We start from the raw sequence: 26811 nt of genomic DNA, 5'->3' as shown, positions 1-26811 counted from the left end.
GTGAATTGGATGTGGTTCTCAATAGAGCCAGTTCACACAGGTCTGGGGCGGCCGTGGTCCACATTGCAGAAGGGTCCTGTGCGTGTTTGGGGCCGGTTCAAGTGTCAATTCAGGCAAAAATTCAGACCAGAATCACACCTGGACCGGTGAACAGAAATGCACTGAACCCCAGGCACGAACCCGCAGCCACCTATATGTGAACCTGGCCTAAGATAATGTATGCTATAAAAAATGGAAAGGTTTTTTTTAAACATTTACCTTTTCCCTTATACTGTGTTTTCAAAAGAACAAATGCAATAATTTAGGAATTGGATGAAAAGATTCGTGTACCATCACAATTTTAGTAATTAAATTAGGCTCCGTGCACACTTGCTTAAAAAATGCTCCTAGCATTTCTTGCGACCCGAAGAAGCCAGGAAAGTACAAATACCCCCCAAATGACCCCTTTTTTGAAAGTAGACATTCCAAGGTATTTAGTAAGAGGCATGGTGAGGTTTTTGATGTTGTCATTTTTTCCCACAATTCTTTCCACATTAAGATTTTTTTGTCCACAAAATTGTCAATGTAATAGGTTATTTCTCTCACATGGCATGTGTATACCACAAATGATGCCCCAAAATACATTCTGCTACTCCTCCTGAGCATTACGATACCACATGTGTGAGACTTTTCCACAGCCTAGCCACATTGAGAGGCCCAACATGCAGAGAGCACCATCACGTGTTCTAGGAGCATAAATTACACATCTAACTTGTTGGCTACCTATTACACTTTTGAAGGCCCTGGAGCACCAGGACAATAACACGTGACACTAATGTGGCACCGATGACAGATGGCACTAATACGTGGCACTGATGACACGTGACACTGATGACAGATGGCACTAATACGTGGCACTGCAGACACGTGACACTGATGACAGATGGCACTAATATGTGGCACTGATGACAGATGGCACTAATACGTGGCACTGATGACAAACGGCACTAATACGAGGCACTGATGACACGTGACACTGATGACAGATGGCACTGATATGTGGCACTGATGACACGTAACACTGATGACAGATGTCACCGATATGTGGCACTGATGACACATAACACTGATGACAGATGGTACGTGACACTGACAGGTGGCACTGATGACAGATGGCACAGATACGTGGCATTGATGACATGTGACACTGATAACAGATGGCATGTGGCACTGGGGACAGGTGGCACTGGGGGGCAGGTGGCACTGGGGACAGATGGCACCGATAGGTTGCACTGGGGACAGATGGCACTGACAGGTGGCACTGGGGACAGATGGCACTGATGGTTAGCACTGGGGACAGTTGACACTGATGGTTGGCACTAGGGACAGTTGACAATGATGGGTGGCACTGGGGACAGATGGCAACGACAGGTGGCACTGGGGACAGGTGGCACTGGGGACAGATGGCACTGTGGGTAATGTACTGTATGATTTTTGTTTTTTTTTACTCACGCTGCAGCAGGAAGCTCTCCCTGTTATTACATAAATATGATTTGTGTTTCAGACTGTTATGTGAACTGCACATGGTCAGAATGGTTTGATGTCAGTTACCCGAAATATGATCCAAATGGAGGGGATTATGAGACTTATGAGAACATCAGAAAAGCTGGTTTGGACATATGTGAGAAGCCAGAGGCTATTTCCTGCAGACAAGACAGATTCCCAGATATACCACTGGAAGATCTGGGGCAGAAAGTGACCTGTGATGTCTCCACAGGCCTTGTGTGTAACAACAAAGACCAGGCTGGATCCATGCCACCAGTGTGCTACAATTATCAGATCAGAGTCTACTGCTGTGTACCTGAGATACCTGAGTGGTGTAAATCAACCCCCAAGCCACCCACTACAACTCAAACAACAACAACTACACCACCTACAACTACTACAACTACTACAACAACTACACCACCTACTACAACAACTACACCACCTACAACTACATCACCACCTACAACTACTACAACAACTACACCACCTACAACTACTACAACAACGCCTACAACTACAATTACTACAACTGAAAGTACAACATCCACATCTACTCTATCGAGCACCACAGTGACCCCAACAACTGTTCCTACTTCTCCAACAACAGGTAAGTTCAGAATTGCAGCCTTTTAAGGATTACTGAAAAAAGTGAAATGTGGCTCAGACAGCAGAAAAGTTTTTATTAGTGGTTTCTGTACAAAGTATTTTTGTGCATATTTATTGCAAATAGGAATTTTGAGGAAACATTTAATAAAATACTATACTAAAATACATAGTGCTTCTTGAAATGAACCAAGAAGGCTGCTTATGGTAGAAAAGGGGGGGGGGGGGGTCAATCACAGAGATCTTAAGCTGGCCATGCTCCAGTAGAATTTTGGTGTAAATCCTTTTTTCTTTTTTTAAATGTTTGTTCAATTTTTTAAAAGTTAGTCCTTTCCTCCCCAGCTTTACTTTCCCTGACCTGCCCCTTTCATTCTTTAATATTCAGTTCAATTATTCATAGAGGCTTGTTTTGGATTCAGAACAAAAGTTCCGATATTATTATATCTACCCCCGATCAGATTGTTGAATACAAAAGCATGCATGCTTCAAGTAAGCTCACACTGAGACAGCTTGGTTCAGGGTCAAATTACTTTGTTTAATATTTCCGCTTCTCAAGACTTTTGTACAATTCCATTGAAGATTGAGATACGTCAACAAGACTGGCGCATACAAACCGCAAATATAAAAATACAAATATGTGACAAAATTTTGGCTTTAGCTGATGCACATTTGCAGAAGTGAATAATTGTTCTTGCAGCTTTCTCTTGCTCCATTGTGTTATGCCGTTAGATTCTGAATGTATTCTGGTAAGCAGGCGCAAATTTTTTGATTAACTCTTTGCAGTCAGTCCAGTTCCTAAGCAAGCTTTGAGCTTTGAAGAATATCTGTAAATGTCTTAAGGCTTAATAAGCATAGAAGCTGAGTTTATATATGTTAGGTATATAAAGCAGGTGTTGGAATAGACAGTTCACCATGATCACATCCATAACAGGCTAAACACCACATGTGGGCATTAACCAGGGCAATCTGCATTTACATGCGGCATGCCTAGGAACATTTACTCCTCCAGACTGACATTCAACCATAAAGGCTTTCTGATATTTACATAACTGCTTCCAAGAGCCAACCCACTTCTTTCATCAGGACTGAAGGCTCTTGGGAAGAGTACTGAGGCAGGCTACTGTGATGTTTCCAGTAAGTGAGGTACCACATCCTGCTAGCCCCTCCCTTTAGTCATGATTTGTTTTCATTGTGTAGAGAAGCACAGAGACTCAGGTCTAAGGTTGGGTTTACATATATGTGAATTGGATGTGGTTCTCAATAGAGCCAGTTCACACAGGTCTAGGGCGGCCGTGGTCCAGATTGCAGAAGGGTCCTGTGCGTGTTTGGGGCCGGTTCAAGTGTCAATTCAGGCAAAAATTCAGACCAGAATCACACCTGGACCGGTGAACAGAAATGCACTGAACCCCAGGCACGAACCCGCAGCCACCTATATGTGAACCTGGCCTAAGATAATGTATGCTATAAAAAATGGAAAGGTTTTTTTAAACATTTACCTTTTCCCTTATACTGTGTTTTCAAAAGAACAAATGCAATAATTTAGGAATTGGATGAAAAGATTAGTGTACCATCACAATTTTAGTAGTTAAATTAGGCTCCGTGCACACTTGCTTAAAAAATGCTCCTAGCATTTCTTGCGACCCGAAGAAGCCAGGAAAGTACAAATACCCCCCAAATGACCCCTTTTTTGAAAGTAGACATTCCAAGGTATTTAGTAAGAGGCATGGTGAGGTTTTTGATGTTGTCATTTTTTCCCACAATTCTTTCCACATTAAGATTTTTTTGTCCACAAAATTGTCATTGTAATAGGTTATTTCTCTCACATGGCATGTGTATACCACAAATGATGCCCCAAAATACATTCTGCTACTCCTCCTGAGTATTACGATACCACATGTGTGAGACTTTTCCACAGCCTAGCCACATAGAGAGGCCCAACATGCAGAGAGCACCATCACGTGTTCTAGGAGCATAAATTACACATCTAACTTGTTGGCTACCTATTACACTTTTGAAGGCCCTGGAGCACCAGGACAATGACACGTGACACTAATGTGGCACCGATGACAGATGGCACTAATACGTGGCACTGATGACACGTGACACTGATGACAGATGGCACTAATACGTGGCACTGAAGACACGTGACACTGATGACAGATGGCACTAATATGTGGCACTGATGACAGATGGCACTAATACGTGGCACTGATGACAGACGGCACTAATACGTGGCACTGATGACACGTGACACTGATGACAGATGGCACTGATATGTGGCACTGATGACACGTAACACTTATGACAGTTGTCACCGATATGTGGCACTGATGACACATAACACTGATGACAGATGGTACGTGACACTGACAGGTGGCACTGATGACAGATGCACTGATACGTGGCATTGATGACATGTGACACTGATAACAGATGGCATGTGGCACTGGGGACAGGTGGCACTGGGGGGGCAGGTGGCACTGGGGACAGATGGCACCGATAGGTTGCACTGGGGACAGATGGCACTGACAGGTGGCACTGGGGACAGATGGCACTGATGGTTAGCACTGGGGACAGTTGACACTGATGGTTGGCACTGGGGACAGTTGACAATGATGGGTGGCACTGGGGACAGATGGCAACGACAGGTGGCACTGGGGACAGGTGGCACTGGGGACAGATGGCACTGTGGGTAATGTACTGTATGATTTTTGTTTTTTTTACTCACGCTGCAGCAGGAAGCTCTCCCTGTTATTACATAAATATGATTTGTGTTTCAGACTGTTATGTGAACTGCACATGGTCAGAATGGTTTGATGTCAGTTACCCGAAATATGATCCAAATGGAGGGGATTATGAGACTTATGAGAACATCAGAAAAGCTGGTTTGGACATATGTGAGAAGCCAGAGGCTATTTCCTGCAGACAAGACAGATTCCCAGATATACCACTGGAAGATCTGGGGCAGAAAGTGACCTGTGATGTCTCCACAGGCCTTGTGTGTAACAACAAAGACCAGGCTGGATCCATGCCACCAGTGTGCTACAATTATCAGATCAGAGTCTACTGCTGTGTACCTGAGATACCTGAGTGGTGTAAATCAACCCCCAAGCCACCCACTACAACTCAAACAACAACAACTACACCACCTACAACTACTACAACTACTACAACAACTACACCACCTACTACAACAACTACACCACCTACAACTACTACAACAACGCCTACAACTACAATTACTACAACTGAAAGTACAACGTCCACATCTACTCTATCGAGCACCACAGTGACCCCAACAACTGTTCCTACTTCTCCAACAACAGGTAAGTTCAGAATTTGCAGCCTTTTCAGGATTTCTGAAAAACGTGAAATGTGGCTCAGACAGCAGAAAAGTTTTTATTAATGGTTTCTGTACAAAGTATTTTTGTGCATATTTATTGCAAATAGGAATTTTGAGGAAACATTTAATAAAATACTATACTAAAATACATACTGCTTCTTGAAATGAACCAAGAAGGCTGCTTATGGTAGAAAGGGGGGTCAATCACAGAGGTCTTAAGCTGGCCATGCACCAGTAGAATTTTGGTATAAATCCTTTTTTTTTTTTTTGCAATGTTTGTTCAATTTTTTAAGTTAGTCCTTTCCTCCCCAACTTTACTTTCCCTGACCTGCCCCTTTAATTTATATAGTTACATAGTAGGTGAGGTTGAAAAAAGACACAAGTCCATCAAGTCCAACCTATGTGTGTGATTATGTGTCAGTATTACATTACATATCCCTGTATATTGCGGTCATTCAGGTGATTATCTAATAGTTTCTTGAAGCTATCAATGCTCCCCGCTGAGACCACCGCCTGTGGAAGGGAATTCCACAACCTTGCCGCTCTTACAGTAAAGAACCCTCTACGTAGTTTAAGGTTAAACCTCTTTTCTTCTAATTGTAATGAGTGGCCACGAGTCTTATTAAACTCTCTTCTGCGAAAAAGTTTTATCCCTATTGTGGGGTCACCAGTACAGTATTTGTAAATTGAAATCATATCCCCTCTCAAGCGTCTCTTCTCCAGAGAGAATAAGTTCAGTGCTCGCAACCTTTCCTCATAACTAAGATCCTCCAGACCCTTTATTAGCTTTGTTGCCCTTCTTTGTACTCGCTCCATTTCCAGTACGTCCCTCCTGAGGACTGGTGCCCAGAACTGGACAGCATACTCCAGGTGCGGGTGGACCAGAGTCTTGTAGAGCAGTTGATCCCCCTTTTAATGCATGCCAATATTCTGTTTGCTTTATTAGCAGCAGCTTGGCATTGCATGCCATTGCTGAGCCTATCATCCACTAGGACCCCCAGGTCCTTTTCCATCCTAGATTCCCCCAGAGGTTCTCCCCCCAGTGTATAGATTGCATTCATATTTTTGCCACCCAAATGCATTATTTTACATTTTTCTACATTGAACCTCATTTGCCATGTAGTCGCCCACCCCATTAATTTGTTCAGGTCTTTTTGCAAGATTTCCACATCCTGCGGAGAAGTTATTGCCCTGCTTAGCTTAGTATCGTCTGCAAATACAGAGATTGAACTGTTTATCCCATCCTCCAGGTCGTTTATGAACAAATTAAATAGGATTGGTCCCAGCACAGAACCCTGGGGAACCCCACTACCCACCCCTGACCATTCTGAGTACTCCCCATTTATCACCACCCTCTGAACACGCCCTTATAGCCAGTTTTCAATACATGTACTCACCCTATGGTCCATGCCAACGCACCTTATTTTGTACAGTAAACGTTTATGGGGAACTGTGTCAAATGCTTTTGCAAAATCCAGATACACCACGTCTACGGGCCTTCCTTTATCTAGATGGCAACTCACCTCCTCATAGAAGGTTAATAGATTGGTTTGGCAAGAACGATTCTTCATGAATCCATGCTGATTACTGCTAATGATATCATTCTTATTACTAAAATCTTGTATATAGTCCCTTATCATCCCCTCCAAGAGTTTACATACTATTGATGTTAGGCTAACTGGTCTGTAATTCCCAGGGATGTTTTTTGGGCCCTTTTTAAATATTGGTGCTACATTGGCTTTTCTCCAATCAGCTGGTACCATTCCAGTCAATAGACTGTCTGTAAAAATTAGGAACAACGGTCTGGCAATCACCTGACTGGGTTCCCTAAGTACCCTCGGATGCAAGCCATCTGGTCCCGGTGATTTATTAATGTTAAGTTTCTCAAGTCTAATTTTAATTCCGTCCTCTGTTAACCATGTAGGTGCTTCCTGTGTTGTGTCATGAGGATAAACACTGCAGTTTTGGTTACTGAAGCCCCCTGATTCACTTGTGAAGACTGAGGAGAAGAATAAATTCAATACCTTTGCCATCTCCCCATCCTTTGTAACCAGATGTCCTTCCTCATTCTTTATGGGGCCAATATGGTCTGTCCTCCCTTTTTTACTGTTTACATACTTAAAGAATTTCTTGGGATTTTTTTTGCTCTCCTCCACTATGTGTCTTTCATGTTCTATCTTAGCCATCCTAATTGCACCCTTACATTTCTTATTGCATTCTTTATAAATTCTGAATGCTGTGGATGATCCCTCAACCTTGTATTTTTTGAAGGCCTTCTCCTTTGCTTTTATATGCATTTTTACATTGGAGTTAAGCCATCCAGGATGTTTGTTCGCTCTTTTAAATTTATTACCCAATGGGATACATTGGCTAATGCCCTTATTTAATATGCTCTTAAAGCAAACCCATCTCTCCTCCGTATTGTTTGTTCCTAATATTTTATCCCAATTTATGCCTTTTAGCAAGGTTTGTAGTTTAGGGAAGTTGGCTCTTTTGAAATTCAGTGTCTTTGTGTTCCCTTCATGTCTCCTATTTGTGTGATTTATACTGAAACTAATTGACCTGTGATCGCTGTTACCTAAATTGCCCCGTATTTCCACATCTGTTATCAGGTCTGTATTGTTGGTAATCAGTAGATCTAGTAATGTTTTATTTCTTTAATTCTTTAATTTTCAGTTCAATTATTCATAGAGGCTTGTTTTGGATTCAGAACAAAAGTTCCGATATTATTATATCTACCCCCGATCAGATTGTTGAATACAAAAGCATGCATGCTTCAAGTAAGCTCACACTGAGACAGCTTGGTTCAGAGTCAAATTACTTTCTGTTTAATATTTCCGCTTCTCAAGACTTTTGTGTTCAATCCCATTGAAGATTGAGATACGTCAACAAGACTGGCGCATACAAACCACAAATATAAAAATACAAATATGTGACAAAATTTTGGCTTTCAGCTGATGCACATTTGCAGAAGTGAATAATTGTTCTTGCAGCATTCTCTTGCTCCATTGTGTTATGCTGTTAGATTCTGAATGTATTCTGGGAGGCAGGCGCAAATTTTTTGATTAACTCTTTGCAGTCAGTCCAGTTCCTAAGCAAGCTTTGAGCCTTGCAGAATATCTGTAAATATCTTAAGGCTTAATAAGCATAGAAGCTGAGTTTATATATGTTAGGTATATAAAGCAGGTGTTGGAATAGACAGTTCACAATGATCACATCCATTACAGGCTCAACACCACATGTGGGCATTACCCAGGGCAATCTGCATTTACATGCGGCATGCCTAGGAACATTTACTCCTCCAGACTGACATTCACCCATAAAGGCTTTCTGATATTTACATAACTGCTTCCAAGAGCCAACCCACTTCTTTCATCAGGACTGAAGGCTCTTGGGAAGAGTACTGAGGCAGGCTACTGTGATGTTTCCAGTAAGTGAGGTACCACATCCTGCTAGCCCCTCCCTTTAGTCATGATTTGTTTTCATTGCATAGAGAAGCACAGAGACTCAGGTCTAACGTTGGGTTCACATATATGTGAATTGGATGTGGTTCTCAATAGAGCCAGTTCACACAGGTCTGGAGCGGCCATGGTCCACATTGCAGAAGGGTCCTGTGCGTGTTTGGGGCCGGTTCAAGTGTCAATTCAGGCAAAAATTCAGACCAGAATCACACCTGGACCGGTGAACAGAAATGCACTGAACCCCAGGCACGAACCCGCAGCCACCTATATGTGAACCTGGCCTAAGATAATGTATGCTATAAAAAATGGAAAGGTTTTATTTAAACATTTACCCTTTCCTTTATACTGTGTTTTCAAAAGAACAAATGCAATAATTTAGGAATTGGATGAAAAGATTAGTGTACCATCACAATTTTAGTAGTTAAATTAGGCTCCGTGCACACTTGCTTAAAAAATGCTCCTAGCATTTCTTGCGACCCGAAGAAGCCAGGAAAGTACAAATACCCCCCAAATGACCCTTTTTTTGAAAGTAGACATTCCAAGGTATTTAGTAAGAGGCATGGTGAGGTTTTTGATGTTGTCATTTTTTCCCACAATTCTTTCCACATTAAGATTTTTTTGTCCACAAAATTGTCATTGTAATAGGTTATTTCTCTCACATGGCATGTGTATACCACAAATGATGCCCCAAAATACATTCTGCTACTCCTCCTGAGTATTACGATACGACATGTGTGAGACTTTTCCACAGCCTAGCCACATAGAGAGGCCCAACATGCAGAGAGCACCATCACGTGTTCTAGGAGCATAAATTACACATCTAACTTGTTGGCTACCTATTACACTTTTGAAGGCCCTGGAGCACCAGGACAATGACACGTGACACTAATGTGGCACCGATGACAGATGGCACTAATACGTGGCACTGATGACACGTGACACTGATGACAGATGGCACTAATACGTGGCACTGAAGACACGTGACACTGATGACAGATGGCACTAATATGTGGCACTGATGACAGATGGCACTAATACGTGGCACTGATGACAGACGGCACTAATACGTGGCACTGATGACACGTGACACTGATGACAGATGGCACTGATATGTGGCACTGATGACACGTAACACTTATGACAGTTGTCACCGATATGTGGCACTGATGACACATAACACTGATGACAGATGGTACGTGACACTGACAGGTGGCACTGATGACAGATGCACTGATACGTGGCATTGATGACATGTGACACTGATAACAGATGGCATGTGGCACTGGGGACAGGTGGCACTGGGGGGGCAGGTGGCACTGGGGACAGATGGCACCGATAGGTTGCACTGGGGACAGATGGCACTGACAGGTGGCACTGGGGACAGATGGCACTGATGGTTAGCACTGGGGACAGTTGACACTGATGGTTGGCACTGGGGACAGTTGACAATGATGGGTGGCACTGGGGACAGATGGCAACGACAGGTGGCACTGGGGACAGGTGGCACTGGGGACAGATGGCACTGTGGGTAATGTACTGTATGATTTTTGTTTTTTTTACTCACGCTGCAGCAGGAAGCTCTCCCTGTTATTACATAAATATGATTTGTGTTTCAGACTGTTATGTGAACTGCACATGGTCAGAATGGTTTGATGTCAGTTACCCGAAATATGATCCAAATGGAGGGGATTATGAGACTTATGAGAACATCAGAAAAGCTGGTTTGGACATATGTGAGAAGCCAGAGGCTATTTCCTGCAGACAAGACAGATTCCCAGATATACCACTGGAAGATCTGGGGCAGAAAGTGACCTGTGATGTCTCCACAGGCCTTGTGTGTAACAACAAAGACCAGGCTGGATCCATGCCACCAGTGTGCTACAATTATCAGATCAGAGTCTACTGCTGTGTACCTGAGATACCTGAGTGGTGTAAATCAACCCCCAAGCCACCCACTACAACTCAAACAACAACAACTACACCACCTACAACTACTACAACTACTACAACAACTACACCACCTACTACAACAACTACACCACCTACAACTACTACAACAACGCCTACAACTACAATTACTACAACTGAAAGTACAACGTCCACATCTACTCTATCGAGCACCACAGTGACCCCAACAACTGTTCCTACTTCTCCAACAACAGGTAAGTTCAGAATTTGCAGCCTTTTCAGGATTTCTGAAAAACGTGAAATGTGGCTCAGACAGCAGAAAAGTTTTTATTAATGGTTTCTGTACAAAGTATTTTTGTGCATATTTATTGCAAATAGGAATTTTGAGGAAACATTTAATAAAATACTATACTAAAATACATACTGCTTCTTGAAATGAACCAAGAAGGCTGCTTATGGTAGAAAGGGGGGTCAATCACAGAGGTCTTAAGCTGGCCATGCACCAGTAGAATTTTGGTATAAATCCTTTTTTTTTTTTTTTGCAATGTTTGTTCAATTTTTTAAGTTAGTCCTTTCCTCCCCAACTTTACTTTCCCTGACCTGCCCCTTTAATTTATATAGTTACATAGTAGGTGAGGTTGAAAAAAGACACAAGTCCATCAAGTCCAACCTATGTGTGTGATTATGTGTCAGTATTACATTACATATCCCTGTATATTGCGGTCATTCAGGTGATTATCTAATAGTTTCTTGAAGCTATCAATGCTCCCCGCTGAGACCACCGCCTGTGGAAGGGAATTCCACAACCTTGCCGCTCTTACAGTAAAGAACCCTCTACGTAGTTTAAGGTTAAACCTCTTTTCTTCTAATTGTAATGAGTGGCCACGAGTCTTATTAAACTCTCTTCTGCGAAAAAGTTTTATCCCTATTGTGGGGTCACCAGTACAGTATTTGTAAATTGAAATCATATCCCCTCTCAAGCGTCTCTTCTCCAGAGAGAATAAGTTCAGTGCTCGCAACCTTTCCTCATAACTAAGATCCTCCAGACCCTTTATTAGCTTTGTTGCCCTTCTTTGTACTCGCTCCATTTCCAGTACGTCCCTCCTGAGGACTGGTGCCCAGAACTGGACAGCATACTCCAGGTGCGGGCGGACCAGAGTCTTGTAGAGCAGTTGATCCCCCTTTTAATGCATGCCAATATTCTGTTTGCTTTATTAGCAGCAGCTTGGCATTGCATGCCATTGCTGAGCCTATCATCCACTAGGACCCCCAGGTCCTTTTCCATCCTAGATTCCCCCAGAGGTTCTCCCCCCAGTGTATAGATTGCATTCATATTTTTGCCACCCAAATGCATTATTTTACATTTTTCTACATTGAACCTCATTTGCCATGTAGTCGCCCACCCCATTAATTTGTTCAGGTCTTTTTGCAAGATTTCCACATCCTGCGGAGAAGTTATTGCCCTGCTTAGCTTAGTATCGTCTGCAAATACAGAGATTGAACTGTTTATCCCATCCTCCAGGTCGTTTATGAACAAATTAAATAGGATTGGTCCCAGCACAGAACCCTGGGGAACCCCACTACCCACCCCTGACCATTCTGAGTACTCCCCATTTATCACCACCCTCTGAACACGCCCTTATAGCCAGTTTTCAATACATGTACTCACCCTATGGTCCATGCCAACGCACCTTATTTTGTACAGTAAACGTTTATGGGGAACTGTGTCAAATGCTTTTGCAAAATCCAGATACACCACGTCTACGGGCCTTCCTTTATCTAGATGGCAACTCACCTCCTCATAGAAGGTTAATAGATTGGTTTGGCAAGAACGATTCTTCATGAATCCATGCTGATTACTGCTAATGATATCATTCTTATTACTAAAATCTTGTATATAGTCCCTTATCATCCCCTCCAAGAGTTTACATACTATTGATGTTAGGCTAACTGGTCTGTAATTCCCAGGGATGTTTTTTGGGCCCTTTTTAAATATTGGTGCTACATTGGCTTTTCTCCAATCAGCTGGTACCATTCCAGTCAATAGACTGTCTGTAAAAATTAGGAACAACGGTCTGGCAATCACCTGACTGGGTTCCCTAAGTACCCTCGGATGCAAGCCATCTGGTCCCGGTGATTTATTAATGTTAAGTTTCTCAAGTCTAATTTTAATTCCGTCCTCTGTTAACCATGTAGGTGCTTCCTGTGTTGTGTCATGAGGATAAACACTGCAGTTTTGGTTACTGAAGCCCCCTGATTCACTTGTGAAGACTGAGGAGAAGAATAAATTCAATACCTTTGCCATCTCCCCATCCTTTGTAACCAGATGTCCTTCCTCATTCTTTATGGGGCCAATATGGTCTGTCCTCCCTTTTTTACTGTTTACATACTTAAAGAATTTCTTGGGATTTTTTTTGCTCTCCTCCACTATGTGTCTTTCATGTTCTATCTTAGCCATCCTAATTGCACCCTTACATTTCTTATTGCATTCTTTATAAATTCTGAATGCTGTGGATGATCCCTCAACCTTGTATTTTTTGAAGGCCTTCTCCTTTGCTTTTATATGCATTTTTACATTGGAGTTAAGCCATCCAGGATGTTTGTTCGCTCTTTTAAATTTATTACCCAATGGGATACATTGGCTAATGCCCTTATTTAATATGCTCTTAAAGCAAACCCATCTCTCCTCCGTATTGTTTGTTCCTAATATTTTATCCCAATTTATGCCTTTTAGCAAGGTTTGTAGTTTAGGGAAGTTGGCTCTTTTGAAATTCAGTGTCTTTGTGTTCCCTTCATGTCTCCTATTTGTGTGATTTATACTGAAACTAATTGACCTGTGATCGCTGTTACCTAAATTGCCCCGTATTTCCACATCTGTTATCAGGTCTGTATTGTTGGTAATCAGTAGATCTAGTAATGTTTTATTTCTTTAATTCTTTAATTTTCAGTTCAATTATTCATAGAGGCTTGTTTTGGATTCAGAACAAAAGTTCCGATATTATTATATCTACCCCCGATCAGATTGTTGAATACAAAAGCATGCATGCTTCAAGTAAGCTCACACTGAGACAGCTTGGTTCAGAGTCAAATTACTTTCTGTTTAATATTTCCGCTTCTCAAGACTTTTGTGTTCAATCCCATTGAAGATTGAGATACGTCAACAAGACTGGCGCATACAAACCACAAATATAAAAATACAAATATGTGACAAAATTTTGGCTTTCAGCTGATGCACATTTGCAGAAGTGAATAATTGTTCTTGCAGCATTCTCTTGCTCCATTGTGTTATGCTGTTAGATTCTGAATGTATTCTGGGAGGCAGGCGCAAATTTTTTGATTAACTCTTTGCAGTCAGTCCAGTTCCTAAGCAAGCTTTGAGCCTTGCAGAATATCTGTAAATATCTTAAGGCTTAATAAGCATAGAAGCTGAGTTTATATATGTTAGGTATATAAAGCAGGTGTTGGAATAGACAGTTCACAATGATCACATCCATTACAGGCTCAACACCACATGTGGGCATTACCCAGGGCAATCTGCATTTACATGCGGCATGCCTAGGAACATTTACTCCTCCAGACTGACATTCACCCATAAAGGCTTTCTGATATTTACATAACTGCTTCCAAGAGCCAACCCACTTCTTTCATCAGGACTGAAGGCTCTTGGGAAGAGTACTGAGGCAGGCTACTGTGATGTTTCCAGTAAGTGAGGTACCACATCCTGCTAGCCCCTCCCTTTAGTCATGATTTGTTTTCATTGCATAGAGAAGCACAGAGACTCAGGTCTAACGTTGGGTTCACATATATGTGAATTGGATGTGGTTCTCAATAGAGCCAGTTCACACAGGTCTGGAGCGGCCATGGTCCACATTGCAGAAGGGTCCTGTGCGTGTTTGGGGCCGGTTCAAGTGTCAATTCAGGCAAAAATTCAGACCAGAATCACACCTGGACCGGTGAACAGAAATGCACTGAACCCCAGGCACGAACCCGCAGCCACCTATATGTGAACCTGGCCTAAGATAATGTATGCTATAAAAAATGGAAAGGTTTTATTTAAACATTTACCCTTTCCTTTATACTGTGTTTTCAAAAGAACAAATGCAATAATTTAGGAATTGGATGAAAAGATTAGTGTACCATCACAATTTTAGTAGTTAAATTAGGCTCCGTGCACACTTGCTTAAAAAATGCTCCTAGCATTTCTTGCGACCCGAAGAAGCCAGGAAAGTACAAATACCCCCCAAATGACCCTTTTTTTGAAAGTAGACATTCCAAGGTATTTAGTAAGAGGCATGGTGAGGTTTTTGATGTTGTCATTTTTTCCCACAATTCTTTCCACATTAAGATTTTTTTGTCCACAAAATTGTCATTGTAATAGGTTATTTCTCTCACATGGCATGTGTATACCACAAATGATGCCCCAAAATACATTCTGCTACTCCTCCTGAGTATTACGATACGACATGTGTGAGACTTTTCCACAGCCTAGCCACATAGAGAGGCCCAACATGCAGAGAGCACCATCATGTGTTCTAGGAGCATAAATTACACATCTAACTTGTTGGCTACCTATTACACTTATGAAGGCCCTGGAGCACCAGGACAATGACACGTGACACTAATGTGGCACCGATGACAGATGGCACTAATACGTGGCACTGATGACACGTGACACTGATGACAGATGGCACTAATACGTGGCACTGAAGACACGTGACACTGATGACAGATGGCACTAATATGTGGCACTGATGACAGATGGCACTAATACGTGGCACTGATGACAGATGGCACTAATATGTGGCACTGATGACACGTGACACTGATGACAGATGGCACTGATATGTGGCACTGATGACACGTAACACTAATAACAGATGGCACCGATATGTGGCACTGATGACACATAACACTGATGACAGATGGTACGTGACACTGACAGGTGGCACTGATGACAGATGGCACTGATACGTGGCATTGATGACATGTGACACTGATAACAGATGGCATGTGGCACTGGGGACAGGTGGCACTGGGGGGGCAGGTGGCACTGGGGACAGATGGCACCGATAGGTTGCACTGGGGACAGATGGCACTGACAGGTGGCACTGGGGACAGGTGGCACTGGGGGGACAGATGGCACTGATAGGTGGCACTGGGGACAGTTGACACCGATGGGTGGCACTGGGGACAGTTGATACTGATGGGTGGCACTGGGGACAGATGGCAATGACAGGTGGCACTGGGGACAGGTGGCACTGGGGACAGATGGCACTGTGGGCAATGTGCTGTGTGATTTTTTTTTTTACTCACGCTGCAGCAGGAAGCTCTCCCTGTTATTACATAAATATGATTTGTGTTTCAGACTGTTATGTGAACTGCACATGGTCAGAATGGTTTGATGTCAGTTACCCAAAATATGATCCAAATGGAGGGGATTATGAGACTTATGAGAACATCAGAAAAGCTGGTTTGGACATATGTGAGAAGCCAGAGGCTATTTCCTGCAGACAAGACAGATTCCCAGATATACCACTGGGACAGCTGGGGCAGAAAGTGACCTGTGATGTCTCCACAGGCCTTGTGTGTAACAACAAAGACCAGGCTGGATCCATGCCACCAGTGTGCTACAATTATCAGATCAGAGTCTACTGCTGTGTACCTGAGTTACCTGAGTGGTGTAAATCAACCCCCAAGCCACCCACTACAACTCAAACAACAACTACACCACCTACATCTACTACAACTACTACAACAACTACACCACCTACTACAACAACTACATCACCACCTACAACTACTGCAACAACTAAAACACCTACATCTACTACAACAACGACTACAACTACAATTACTACAACTGAAAGTACAACGTCCACATCTACTCTATCGAGCACCACAGTGACCCCAGCAACTGTTCCTACTTCTCCAACAACAGGTACGTTCAGAATTTCAGCCTTTTCAGGATTTCTGAAAAAAGTGAAATGTGGCTCAGACAGCAGAAAAGTTTTTATTAGTGGTTTCTGTACAAAGTATTTTTGTGCATATTTATTGCAAATAGGAATTTTGAGGAAACATTTAATAAAATACTATACTAAAATACATACTGCTTCTTGAAATGAACCAAGAAGGCTGCTTATGGTAGAAAAGGGGGGGGGGGGCGTCAATCACAGAGGTCTTAAGCTGGCCATGCACCAGTAGAATTTTGGTATAAATCCTTTTTTTTTTTTTTTTTAAATGTTTGTTCAATTTTTTAAGTTAGTCCTTTCCTCCCCAGCTTTACTTTCCCTGACTTGCCCCTTTTATTCTTTAATTTTCAGTTCAATTATTCATAGAGGCTTTTTTTGGATTCAGAACAAAAGTTCTGATATTATCATATCTACCCCCAATCAAATTGTTGAATACAAAAGCATGCATGCTTCAAGTAAGCTCACACTGAGACAGCTTGGATGCGGTTCCCAATAGAGCCAGTTCACACAGGTCTGGGGCGGCCGTGGTCCAGATTGCAGAAGGATCCTGTGCGTGTTTGGGGCCAGTTCAAGTGTCAATTCAGGCAAAAATTCAGATCAGAATCACACCTGGACCGGTGAACAGAAATGCACTGAACCCCAGGCACGAACTCGCAGCCACCTATATGTGAACCTGGCCTAAGATAATGTATGCTATAAAAAATGGAAAGGTTTTATTTAAACATTTACCTTTTCCTTTATACTGTGTTTTCAAAAGAGCAAATGCAATAATTTAGGAATTGGATGAAAAGATTAGTGTACCATCACAATTTTAGTAGTTAAATTAGGCTCCGTGCACACTTGCTTAAAAAATGCTGCTAGCATTTCTTGCGACCCGCAGAAGCCAGGACAGTACAAATACCCCCCAAATGACCCCTTTTTTGAAAGTAGATATTCCAAGGTATTTAGTAAGAGGCATGGTGAGGTTTTTGATGTTGTCATTTTTTCCCATAATTCTTTCCACATTAAGATTTTTTTGTCCACAAAATTGTCACTGTAATAGATTATTTCTCTCACATGGCATGTGTATACCACAAATGATGCCCCAAAATACATTCTGCTACTCCTCCTGAGTATTACGATACCACATGTGTGAGATTTTCCACAGCCCAGCCACATAGAGAGGCCCAACATGCAGAGAGCACCATCACGTGTTCTAGGAGCATAAATTACACATCTAACTTGTTGGCTACCTATTACACTTTTGAAGGCCCTGGAGCACCAGGACAATGACACGTGACACTAATGTGGCACCGATGACAGATGGCACTAATACGTGGCACTGATGACACGTGACACTGATGACAGATGGCACTAATACGTGGCACTGAAGACACGTGACACTGATGACAGATGGCACTAATATGTGGCACTGATGACAGATGGCACTAATACGTGGCACTGATGACAGATGGCACTAATATGTGGCACTGATGACACGTGACACTGATGACAGATGGCACTGATATGTGGCACTGATGACACGTAACACTGATGACAGATGGCACCGATATGTGGCACTGATGACACATAACACTGATGACAGATGGTACGTGACACTGACAGGTGGCACTGATGACAGATGGCACTGATACGTGGCATTGATGACATGTGACACTGATAACAGATGGCATGTGGCACTGGGGACAGGTGGCACTGGGGGGGCAGGTGGCACTGGGGACAGATGGCACCGATAGGTTGCACTGGGGACAGATGGCACTGACAGGTGGCACTGGGGACAGGTGGCACTGGGGACAGATGGCACTGATAGGTGGCACTGGGGACAGTTGACACTGATGGGTGGCACTGGGGACAGTTGACACTGATGGGTGGCACTGGGGACAGATGGCAATGACAGGTGGCACTGGGGACAGATGGCACTGTGGGCAATGTGCTGTGTGATTTTTTTTTTACTCACGCTGCTGCAGGAAGCTCTCCCTGTTATTACATAAATATGATTTGTGTTTCAGACTGTTATGTGAACTGCACATGGTCAGAATGGTTTGATGTCAGTTACCCGAAATATGATCCAAATGGAGGGGATTATGAGACTTATGAGAACATCAGAAATGCTGGTTTGGACATATGTGAGAAGCCAGAGGCTATTTCCTGCAGACAAGACAGATTCCCAGATATACCACTGCAAGAGCTGGGGCAGAAAGTGACCTGTGATGTCTCCACAGGCCTTGTGTGTAACAACAAAGATCAGGCTGGATCCATGCCACCAGTGTGCTACAATTATCAGATCAGAGTCTACTGCTGTGTACCTGAGTTACCTGAGTGGTGTAAAGCAACCCCCCAGCCCCCCACTACAACTCAAACAACAACAACTACACCACCTACAACTACATCACCACCTACAACTACTGCAACAACTAAAACACCTACATCTACTACAACAACTCCTACAACTACAATTACTACAACTGAAAGTACAACGTCCACATCTACTCTATCGAGCACCACAGTGACCCCAACAACTGTTCCTACTTCTCCAACAACAGGTACGTTCAGAATTTCAGCCTTTTCAGGATTTCTGAAAAAAGTGAAATGTGGCTCAGACAGCAGAAAAGTTTTTATTAGTGGTTTCTGTACAAAGTATTTTTGTGCATATTTATTGCAAATAGGAATTTTGAGGAAACATTTAATAAAATACTATACTAAAATACATACTGCTTCTTGAAATGAACCAAGAAGGCTGCTTATGGTAGAAAAGGGGGGGGGGGTCAATCACAGAGGTCTTAAGCTGGCCATGCACCAGTAGAATTTTAGTATAAATCCTTTTTTTTTTTTTTTTTTTTTTTTAAATGTTTGTTCAATTTTTTAAGTTAGTCCTTTCCTCCCCAGCTTTACTTTCCCTGACTTGCCCCTTTTATTCTTTAATTTTCAGTTCAATTATTCATAGAGGCTTGTTTTGGATTCAGAACAAAAGTTCTGATATTATTATATCTACCCCCGATCAGATTGTTGAATACAAAAGCATGCATGCTTCAAGTAAGCTCACACTGAGACAGCTTGGTTCAGAGTCAAATTTCTTTCTGTTTAATATTTCCGCTTCTCAAGACTTTTTTACAATTCCATTGAAGATTGAGATACGTCAACAAGACTGGCGCATACAAACCACAAATATAAAAATACAAATATGTGACAAAATTTTGGCTTTCAGCTGATGCACATTTGCAGAAGTGAATAATTGTTCTTGTAGCATTCTCTTGCTCCATTCTGTTATGCTGTTAGATTCTGAATGTATTCTGGGAAGCAGGCGCAAATTTTTTGATTAACTCTTTGCAGTCAGTCCAGTTCCTAAGCAAGCTTTGAGCTTTGAAGAATATCTGTAAATGTCTTAAGGCTTAATGAGCATAGAAGCTGAGTTTATATATGTTAGGTATATAAAGCAGGTGTTGGAATAGACAGTTCACCATGATCACATCCATTACAGGCTCAACACCACATGTGGGCATTACCGAGGGCAATCTGCATTTACATGCGGCCTCTCTAGGAACATTTACTCCTGCAGACTGACATTCACCCATAAAGGCTTTCTGATATTTACATAACTGCTTCCAAGAGCCAACCCACTTATTTCATCAGGACTGAAGGCTCTTGGGAAGAGTACTGAGGCAGGCTACTGTGATGTTTCCAGTAAGTGAGGTACCACATCCTGCTAGCCCCTCCCTTTAGTCATGATTTGTTTTCATTGCATAGAGAAGCACAGAGACTCAGGTCTAAGGTTGGGTTTACATATATGTGAATTGGATGTGGTTCTCAATAGAGCCAGTTCACACAGGTCTGGGGCGGCCGTGGTCCAGATTGCAGAAGGGTCCTGTGCGTGTTTGGGGCCAGTTCAAGTGTCAATTCAGGCAAAAATTCAGACCTGAATCACACCTGGACTGGTGAACAGAAATGTACTGAACCCCAGGCACGAACCCGCAGCCATCTATATGTGAACCTGGCCTAAAATAATGTATGCTATAAAAAATGGAAAGGTTTTATTTAAACATTTACCCTTTCCTTTATACTGTGTTTTTTTGAAAAGAACAAATGCAATAATTTAGGAATTGGATGAAAAGATTAGTGTACCATCACAATTTTAGTAGTTAAATTAGGCTCCGTGCACACTTGCTTAAAAAATGCTCCTAGCATTTCTTGCGACCCGAAGAAGCCAGGAAAGTACAAATACCCCCCAAATTACCTCTTTTTTGAAAGTAGACATTACAAGGTATTTAGTAAGAGGCATGGTGAGGTTTTTGATGTTGTCATTTTTTCCCACAATTCTTTCCACATTAAGATTTTTTTGTCCACAAAATTGTCATTGTAATAGGTTATTTCTCTCACATGGCATGTGTATACCACAAATGATGCCCCAAAATACATTCTGCTACTCCTCCTGAATATTACGATACCACATGTGTGAGACTTTTCCACAGCCTAGCCACATAGAGAGGCCCAGCTTGCAGAGAGCACCATCATGTGTTCTAGGAGCATAAATTACACATCTAACTTGTTGGCTACCTATTACACTTTTGAAGGCCCTGGAGCACCAGGACAATGACACGTGACACTAATGTGGCACCGATGACAGATGGCACTAATACGTGGCACTGATGACACGTGACACTGATGACAGATGGCACTGATACGTGGCACTGAAGACACGTTACACTGATGACAGATGGCACTAATATGTGGCACTGATGACAGATGGCACTAATACGTGGCACTGATGACAGACGGCACTAATATGTGTCACTAATGACAAGTGACACTGATGACAGATGGCACTGATATGTGGCACTGATGACACGTAGCACTGATGACAGATGGCACTGATATGTGGCACTGATGACAGATAACACTGATGACAGATGGCACGTGACACTGACAGGTGGCACTGATGACAGATGGCACTGATACGTGGCACTGATGACATGTGACATTGATAACAGATGGCACGTGGCACTGGGGACAGGTGGCACTGGGGGGGCAGGTGGCACTGGGGACAGATGGCACTGATAGCTTGCACTGGAGACAGACGGCACTGACAGTTGGCACTGGGGACAGGTGGCACTGGGGGGCAGGTGGCACTGGGGACAGATGGCACCAATAGGTTGCACTATGGACAGATGGCAATGACAGGTGGCACTGGGGACAGATGGCAATGACAGGTGGCACTGGGGACAGGTGGCACTGGGGACAGATGGCACTGTGGGCAATGTGCTGTGTGATTTTTTTTTTTACTCAAGCTGCAGCAGGAAGCTCTCCCTGTTATTACATAAATATGATTTGTGTTTCAGACTGTTATGTGAACTGCAGATGGTCAGAATGGTTTGATGTCAGTTACCCGAAATATGATCCAAATGGAGGGGATTATGAGACTTATGAGAACATCAGAAATGCTGGTTTGGACATATGTGAGAAGCCAGAGGCTATTTCCTGCAGACAAGACAGATTCCCAGATATACCACTGGGACAGCTGGGGCAGAAAGTGACCTGTGATGTCTCCACAGGCCTTGTGTGTACAAACAAAGACCAGGCTGGATCCATGCCACCAGTGTGCTACAATTATCAGATCAGAGTCTACTGCTGTGTACCTGAGTTACCTGAGTGGTGTAAATCAACCCCCAAGCCACCCACTACAACTCAAACAACAACAACTACACCACCTACAACTACTACAACAACTACACCACCTACTACAACAACTACACCACCTACAACTACTGCAACAACTACAACTACTGCAACAACTACAACACCTACATCTATTACAACGCCTACAATTACAATTACTACAACTGAAAGTACAACATCCACATCTACTCTATCGAGCACCACAGTGACCACAGCAACTGTTCCTACTTCTCCAACAACAGGTAAGTTCAGAATTTCAGCCTTTTCAGGATTTCTGAAAAAAGTGAAATGTGGCTCAGACAGCAGAAAAGTTTTTATTAGTGGTTTCTGTACAAAGTATTTTTGTGCATATTTATTGCAAATAGGAATTTTGAGGAAACATTTAATAAAATACTATACTAAAATACATACTGCTTCTTGAAATGAACCAAGAAGGCTGCTTATGGTAGAAAAGGGGGGGGGGGGGGGTGTCAATCACAGAGGTCTTAAGCTGGCCATGCACCAGTAGAATTTTGGTATAAATCCTTTTTTTTTTTTTTTTTTGGAAATGTTTGTTCAATTTTTTAAAAGTTAGTCCTTTCCTCCCCAGCTTTACTTTCCCTGACCTGCCCCTTTCATTCTTTAATATTCAGTTCAATTATTCATAGAGGCTTGTTATGGATTCAGAACAAAAGTTCCGATATTATTATATCTACCCCCGATCAGATTGTTGAATACAAAAGCATGCATGCTTCAAGTAAGCTCACACTGAGACAGCTTGGTTCAGAGTCAAATTACTTTCTGTTTAATATTTCCGCTTCTCAAGACTTTTGTGTTCAATTCCATTGAAGATTGAGATACGTCAACAAGACGCGCATACAAACCACAAATATAAAAATACAAATATGTGACAAAATTTTGGCTTTCAGCTGATGCACATTTGCAGAAGTGAATAATTGTTCTTGCAGCATTCTCTTGCTCCATTGTGTTATGCTGTTAGATTCTGAATGTATTCTGGTAAGCAGGTGCAAATTTTTTGATTAACTCTTTGCAGTCAGTCCAGTTCCTAAGCAAGCTTTGAGCTTTGAAGAATATCTGTAAATGTCTTAAGGCCTAATAAGCATAGAAGCTGAGTTTATATATGTTAGGTATATAAAGCAGGTGTTGGAATAGACAGTTCACCATGATCACATCCATTACAGGCTCAACACCACATGTGAGCATTACCCAGGGCAATCTGCATTTACATGCGGCATGCCTAGGAACATTTACTCCTCCAGACTGACATTCAACCATAAAGACTTTCTGATATTTACATAACTGCTTCCAAGAGCCAACCCACTTCTTTCATCAGGACTGAAGGCTCTTGGGAAGAGTACTGAGGCAGGCTACTGTGATGTTTCCAGTAAGTGAGGTACCACATCCTGCTAGCCCCTCCCTTTAGTCATGATTTGTTTTCATTGCATAGAGAAGCACAGAGACTCAGGTCTAAGGTTGGGTTTACATATATGTGAATTGGATGTGGTTCTCAATAGAGCCAGTTCACACAGGTCGGGGGCGGCCGTGGTCCAGATTGCAGAAGGGTCCTGTGCGTGTTTGGGGCCGGTTCAAGTGTCAATTCAGGCAAAAATTCAGACCTGAATCACACCTGGACCAGTGAACAGAAATGCACTGAACCCCAGGCACGAACCCGCAGCCACCTATATGTGAACCTGGCCTAAGATAATGTATGCTATAAAAAATGGAAAGGTTTTATTTAAACATTTACCTTTTCCTTTATACTGTGTTTTCAAAAGAACAAATGCAATAATTTAGGAATTGGATGAAAAGATTAGTGTACCATCACAATTTTAGTAGTTAAATTAGGCTCCGTGCACACTTGCTTAAAAAATGCTCCTAGCATTTCTTGCGACCCGAAGAAGCCAGGAAAGTACAAATACCCCCCAAATGACCCCTTTTTTGAAAGTAGACATTCCAAGGTATTTAGTAAGAGGCATGGTGAGGTTTTTGATGTTGTCATTTTTTCCCACAATTCTTTCCACATTAAGATTTTTTTGTCCACAAAATTGTCATTGTAATAGGTTATTTCTCTCACATGGCATGTGTATACCACAAATGATGCTCCAAAATACATTCTGCTACTCCTCCTGAGTATTACCATACCACATGTGTGAGATTTTCCACAGCCTAGCCACATAGAAAGGCCCAACATGCAGAGAGCACCATCATGTGTTCTAGGAGCATAAATTACACATCTAACTTGTTGGCTACCTATTACACTTTTGAAGGCCCTGGAGCACCAGGACAATGACACGTGACACTAATGTGACACCGATGACAGATGGCACTAATACGTGGCACTGATGACATGTGACACTGATGACAGATGGCACTAATACGTGGCACTGAAGACACGTGACACTGATGACAGATGGCACTGATACATGGCACTGATGACACATAACACTGATGACAGATGGTACGTGACACTGACAGGTGGCACTAATGACAGATGGCACTGATACGTGGCATTGATTACATGTGACACTGATAACAGATGGCATGTGGCACTGGGGACAGGTGGCACTGGGGGGGCAGGTGGCACTGGGGACAGATGGCACCGATAGGTTGCACTGGGGACAGATGGCACTGACAGGTGGCACTGGGGACAGGTGGCACTGGGGACAGATGGCACTGATAGGTGGCACTGGGGACAGTTGACACTGATGGGTGGCACTGGGGACAGTTGACACTGATGGGTGGCACTGGGGACAGATGGTAATGACAGGTGGCACTGGGGACAGGTGGCACTGGGGACAGATGGCACTGTGGGCAATGTGCTGTGTGATTTTTTTTTACTCACGCTGCAGCAGGAAGCTCTCCCTGTTATTACATAAATATGATTTGTGTTTCAGACTGTTATGTGAACTGCACATGGTCAGAATGGTTTGATGTCAGTTACCCGAAATATGATCCAAATGGAGGGGATTATGAGACTTATGAGAACATCAGAAATGCTGGTTTGGACATATGTGAGAAGCCAGAGGCTATTTCCTGCAGACAAGACAGATTCCCAGATATACCACTGGAAGAGCTGGGGCAGAAAGTGACCTGTGATGTCTCCACAGGCCTTGTATGTAACAACAAAGACCAGGCTGGATCCATGCCACCAGTGTGCTACAATTATCAGATCAGAGTCTACTGCTGTGTACCTGAGTTACCTGAGTGGTGTAAATCAACCCCCAAGCCACCCACTACAACTCAAACAACAACAACTACACCACCTACATCTACTACAACTACTACAACAACTACACCACCTACTACAACAACTACACCACCTACAACTACATCACCACCTACAACTACTGCAACAACTAAAACACCTACATCTACTACAACAACTCCTACAACTACAATTACTACAACTGAAAGTACAACGTCCACATCTACTCTATCGAGCACCACAGTGACCCCAACAACTGTTCCTACTTCTCCAACAGCAGGTACGTTCAGAATTTCAGCCTTTTCAGGATTTGTGAAAAAAGTGAAATGTGGCACAGACAGCAGAAAAGTTTTTATTAGTGGTTTCTGTACAAAGTATTTTTGTGCATATTTATTGCAAATAGGAATTTTGAGGAAACATTTAATAAAACACTATACTAAAATACATGCTGCTTCTTGAAATGAACCAAGAAGGCTGCTTATGGTAGAAAAGGGGGGGGGGGCGTCAATCACAGAGGTCTTAAGCTGGCCATGCACCAGTAGAATTTTGGTATAAATCCTTTTTTTTTTGTTTTTAAATGTTTGTTCAATTTTTTAAGTTAGTCCTTTCCTCCCCAGCTTTACTTTCCCTGACCTGCCCCTTTCATTCTGTAATATTCAGTTCAATTATTCATAGAGGCTTGTTTTGGATTCAGAACAAAAGTTCCGATATTATTATATCTACCCCCGATCAGATTGTTGAATACAAAAGCATGCATGCTTCAAGTAAGCTCACACTGAGACAGCTTGGTTCAGAGTCAAATTTCTTTCTGTTTAATATTTCCACTTCTCAAGACTTTTGTACAATTCCATTGAAGATTGAGATACGTCAACAAGACTGGCGCATACAAACCGCAAATATAAAAATACAAATATGTGACAAAATTTTGGCTTTCAGCTGATGCACATTTGCAGAAGTGAATAATTGTACTTGCAGCATTCTCTTGCTCCATTGTGTTATGCTGTTAGATTCTGAATGTATTCTGGTAAGCAGGCGCAAATTTTTTGATTAACTCTTTACAGTCAGTCCAGTTCCTAAGCAAGTTTTGAGCTTTGAAGAATATCTGTAAATGTCTTAAGGCTTAAT

At 42.5% G+C, this 26811-nt stretch overlaps 1 protein-coding gene across 1 annotated transcript in view; it reads left to right on the top strand.

Annotated features, from left to right (window-relative positions):
* LOC141111717 (uncharacterized) overlaps positions 1 to 26811 on the top strand; it is a 491097-nt gene that overhangs the window by 326648 nt on the left and 137638 nt on the right. Inside the window, 7 exon segments of the mRNA XM_073603861.1 lie at positions 1544 to 2134; positions 4911 to 5456; positions 10551 to 11096; positions 16208 to 16780; positions 18821 to 19354; positions 22145 to 22723; positions 25376 to 26133. Of these exon segments, the coding sequence (XP_073459962.1) occupies positions 1544 to 2134; positions 4911 to 5456; positions 10551 to 11096; positions 16208 to 16780; positions 18821 to 19354; positions 22145 to 22723; positions 25376 to 26133 (4127 nt within the window).

The sequence above is a fragment of the Aquarana catesbeiana genome, linkage group LG11 (genome assembly GCF_042186555.1).
Source record: "Aquarana catesbeiana isolate 2022-GZ linkage group LG11, ASM4218655v1, whole genome shotgun sequence".
NCBI classification, from domain to species: Eukaryota; Metazoa; Chordata; class Amphibia; order Anura; family Ranidae; genus Aquarana; species Aquarana catesbeiana.
This window is presented reverse-complemented; position numbering and strand designations above follow the sequence as displayed.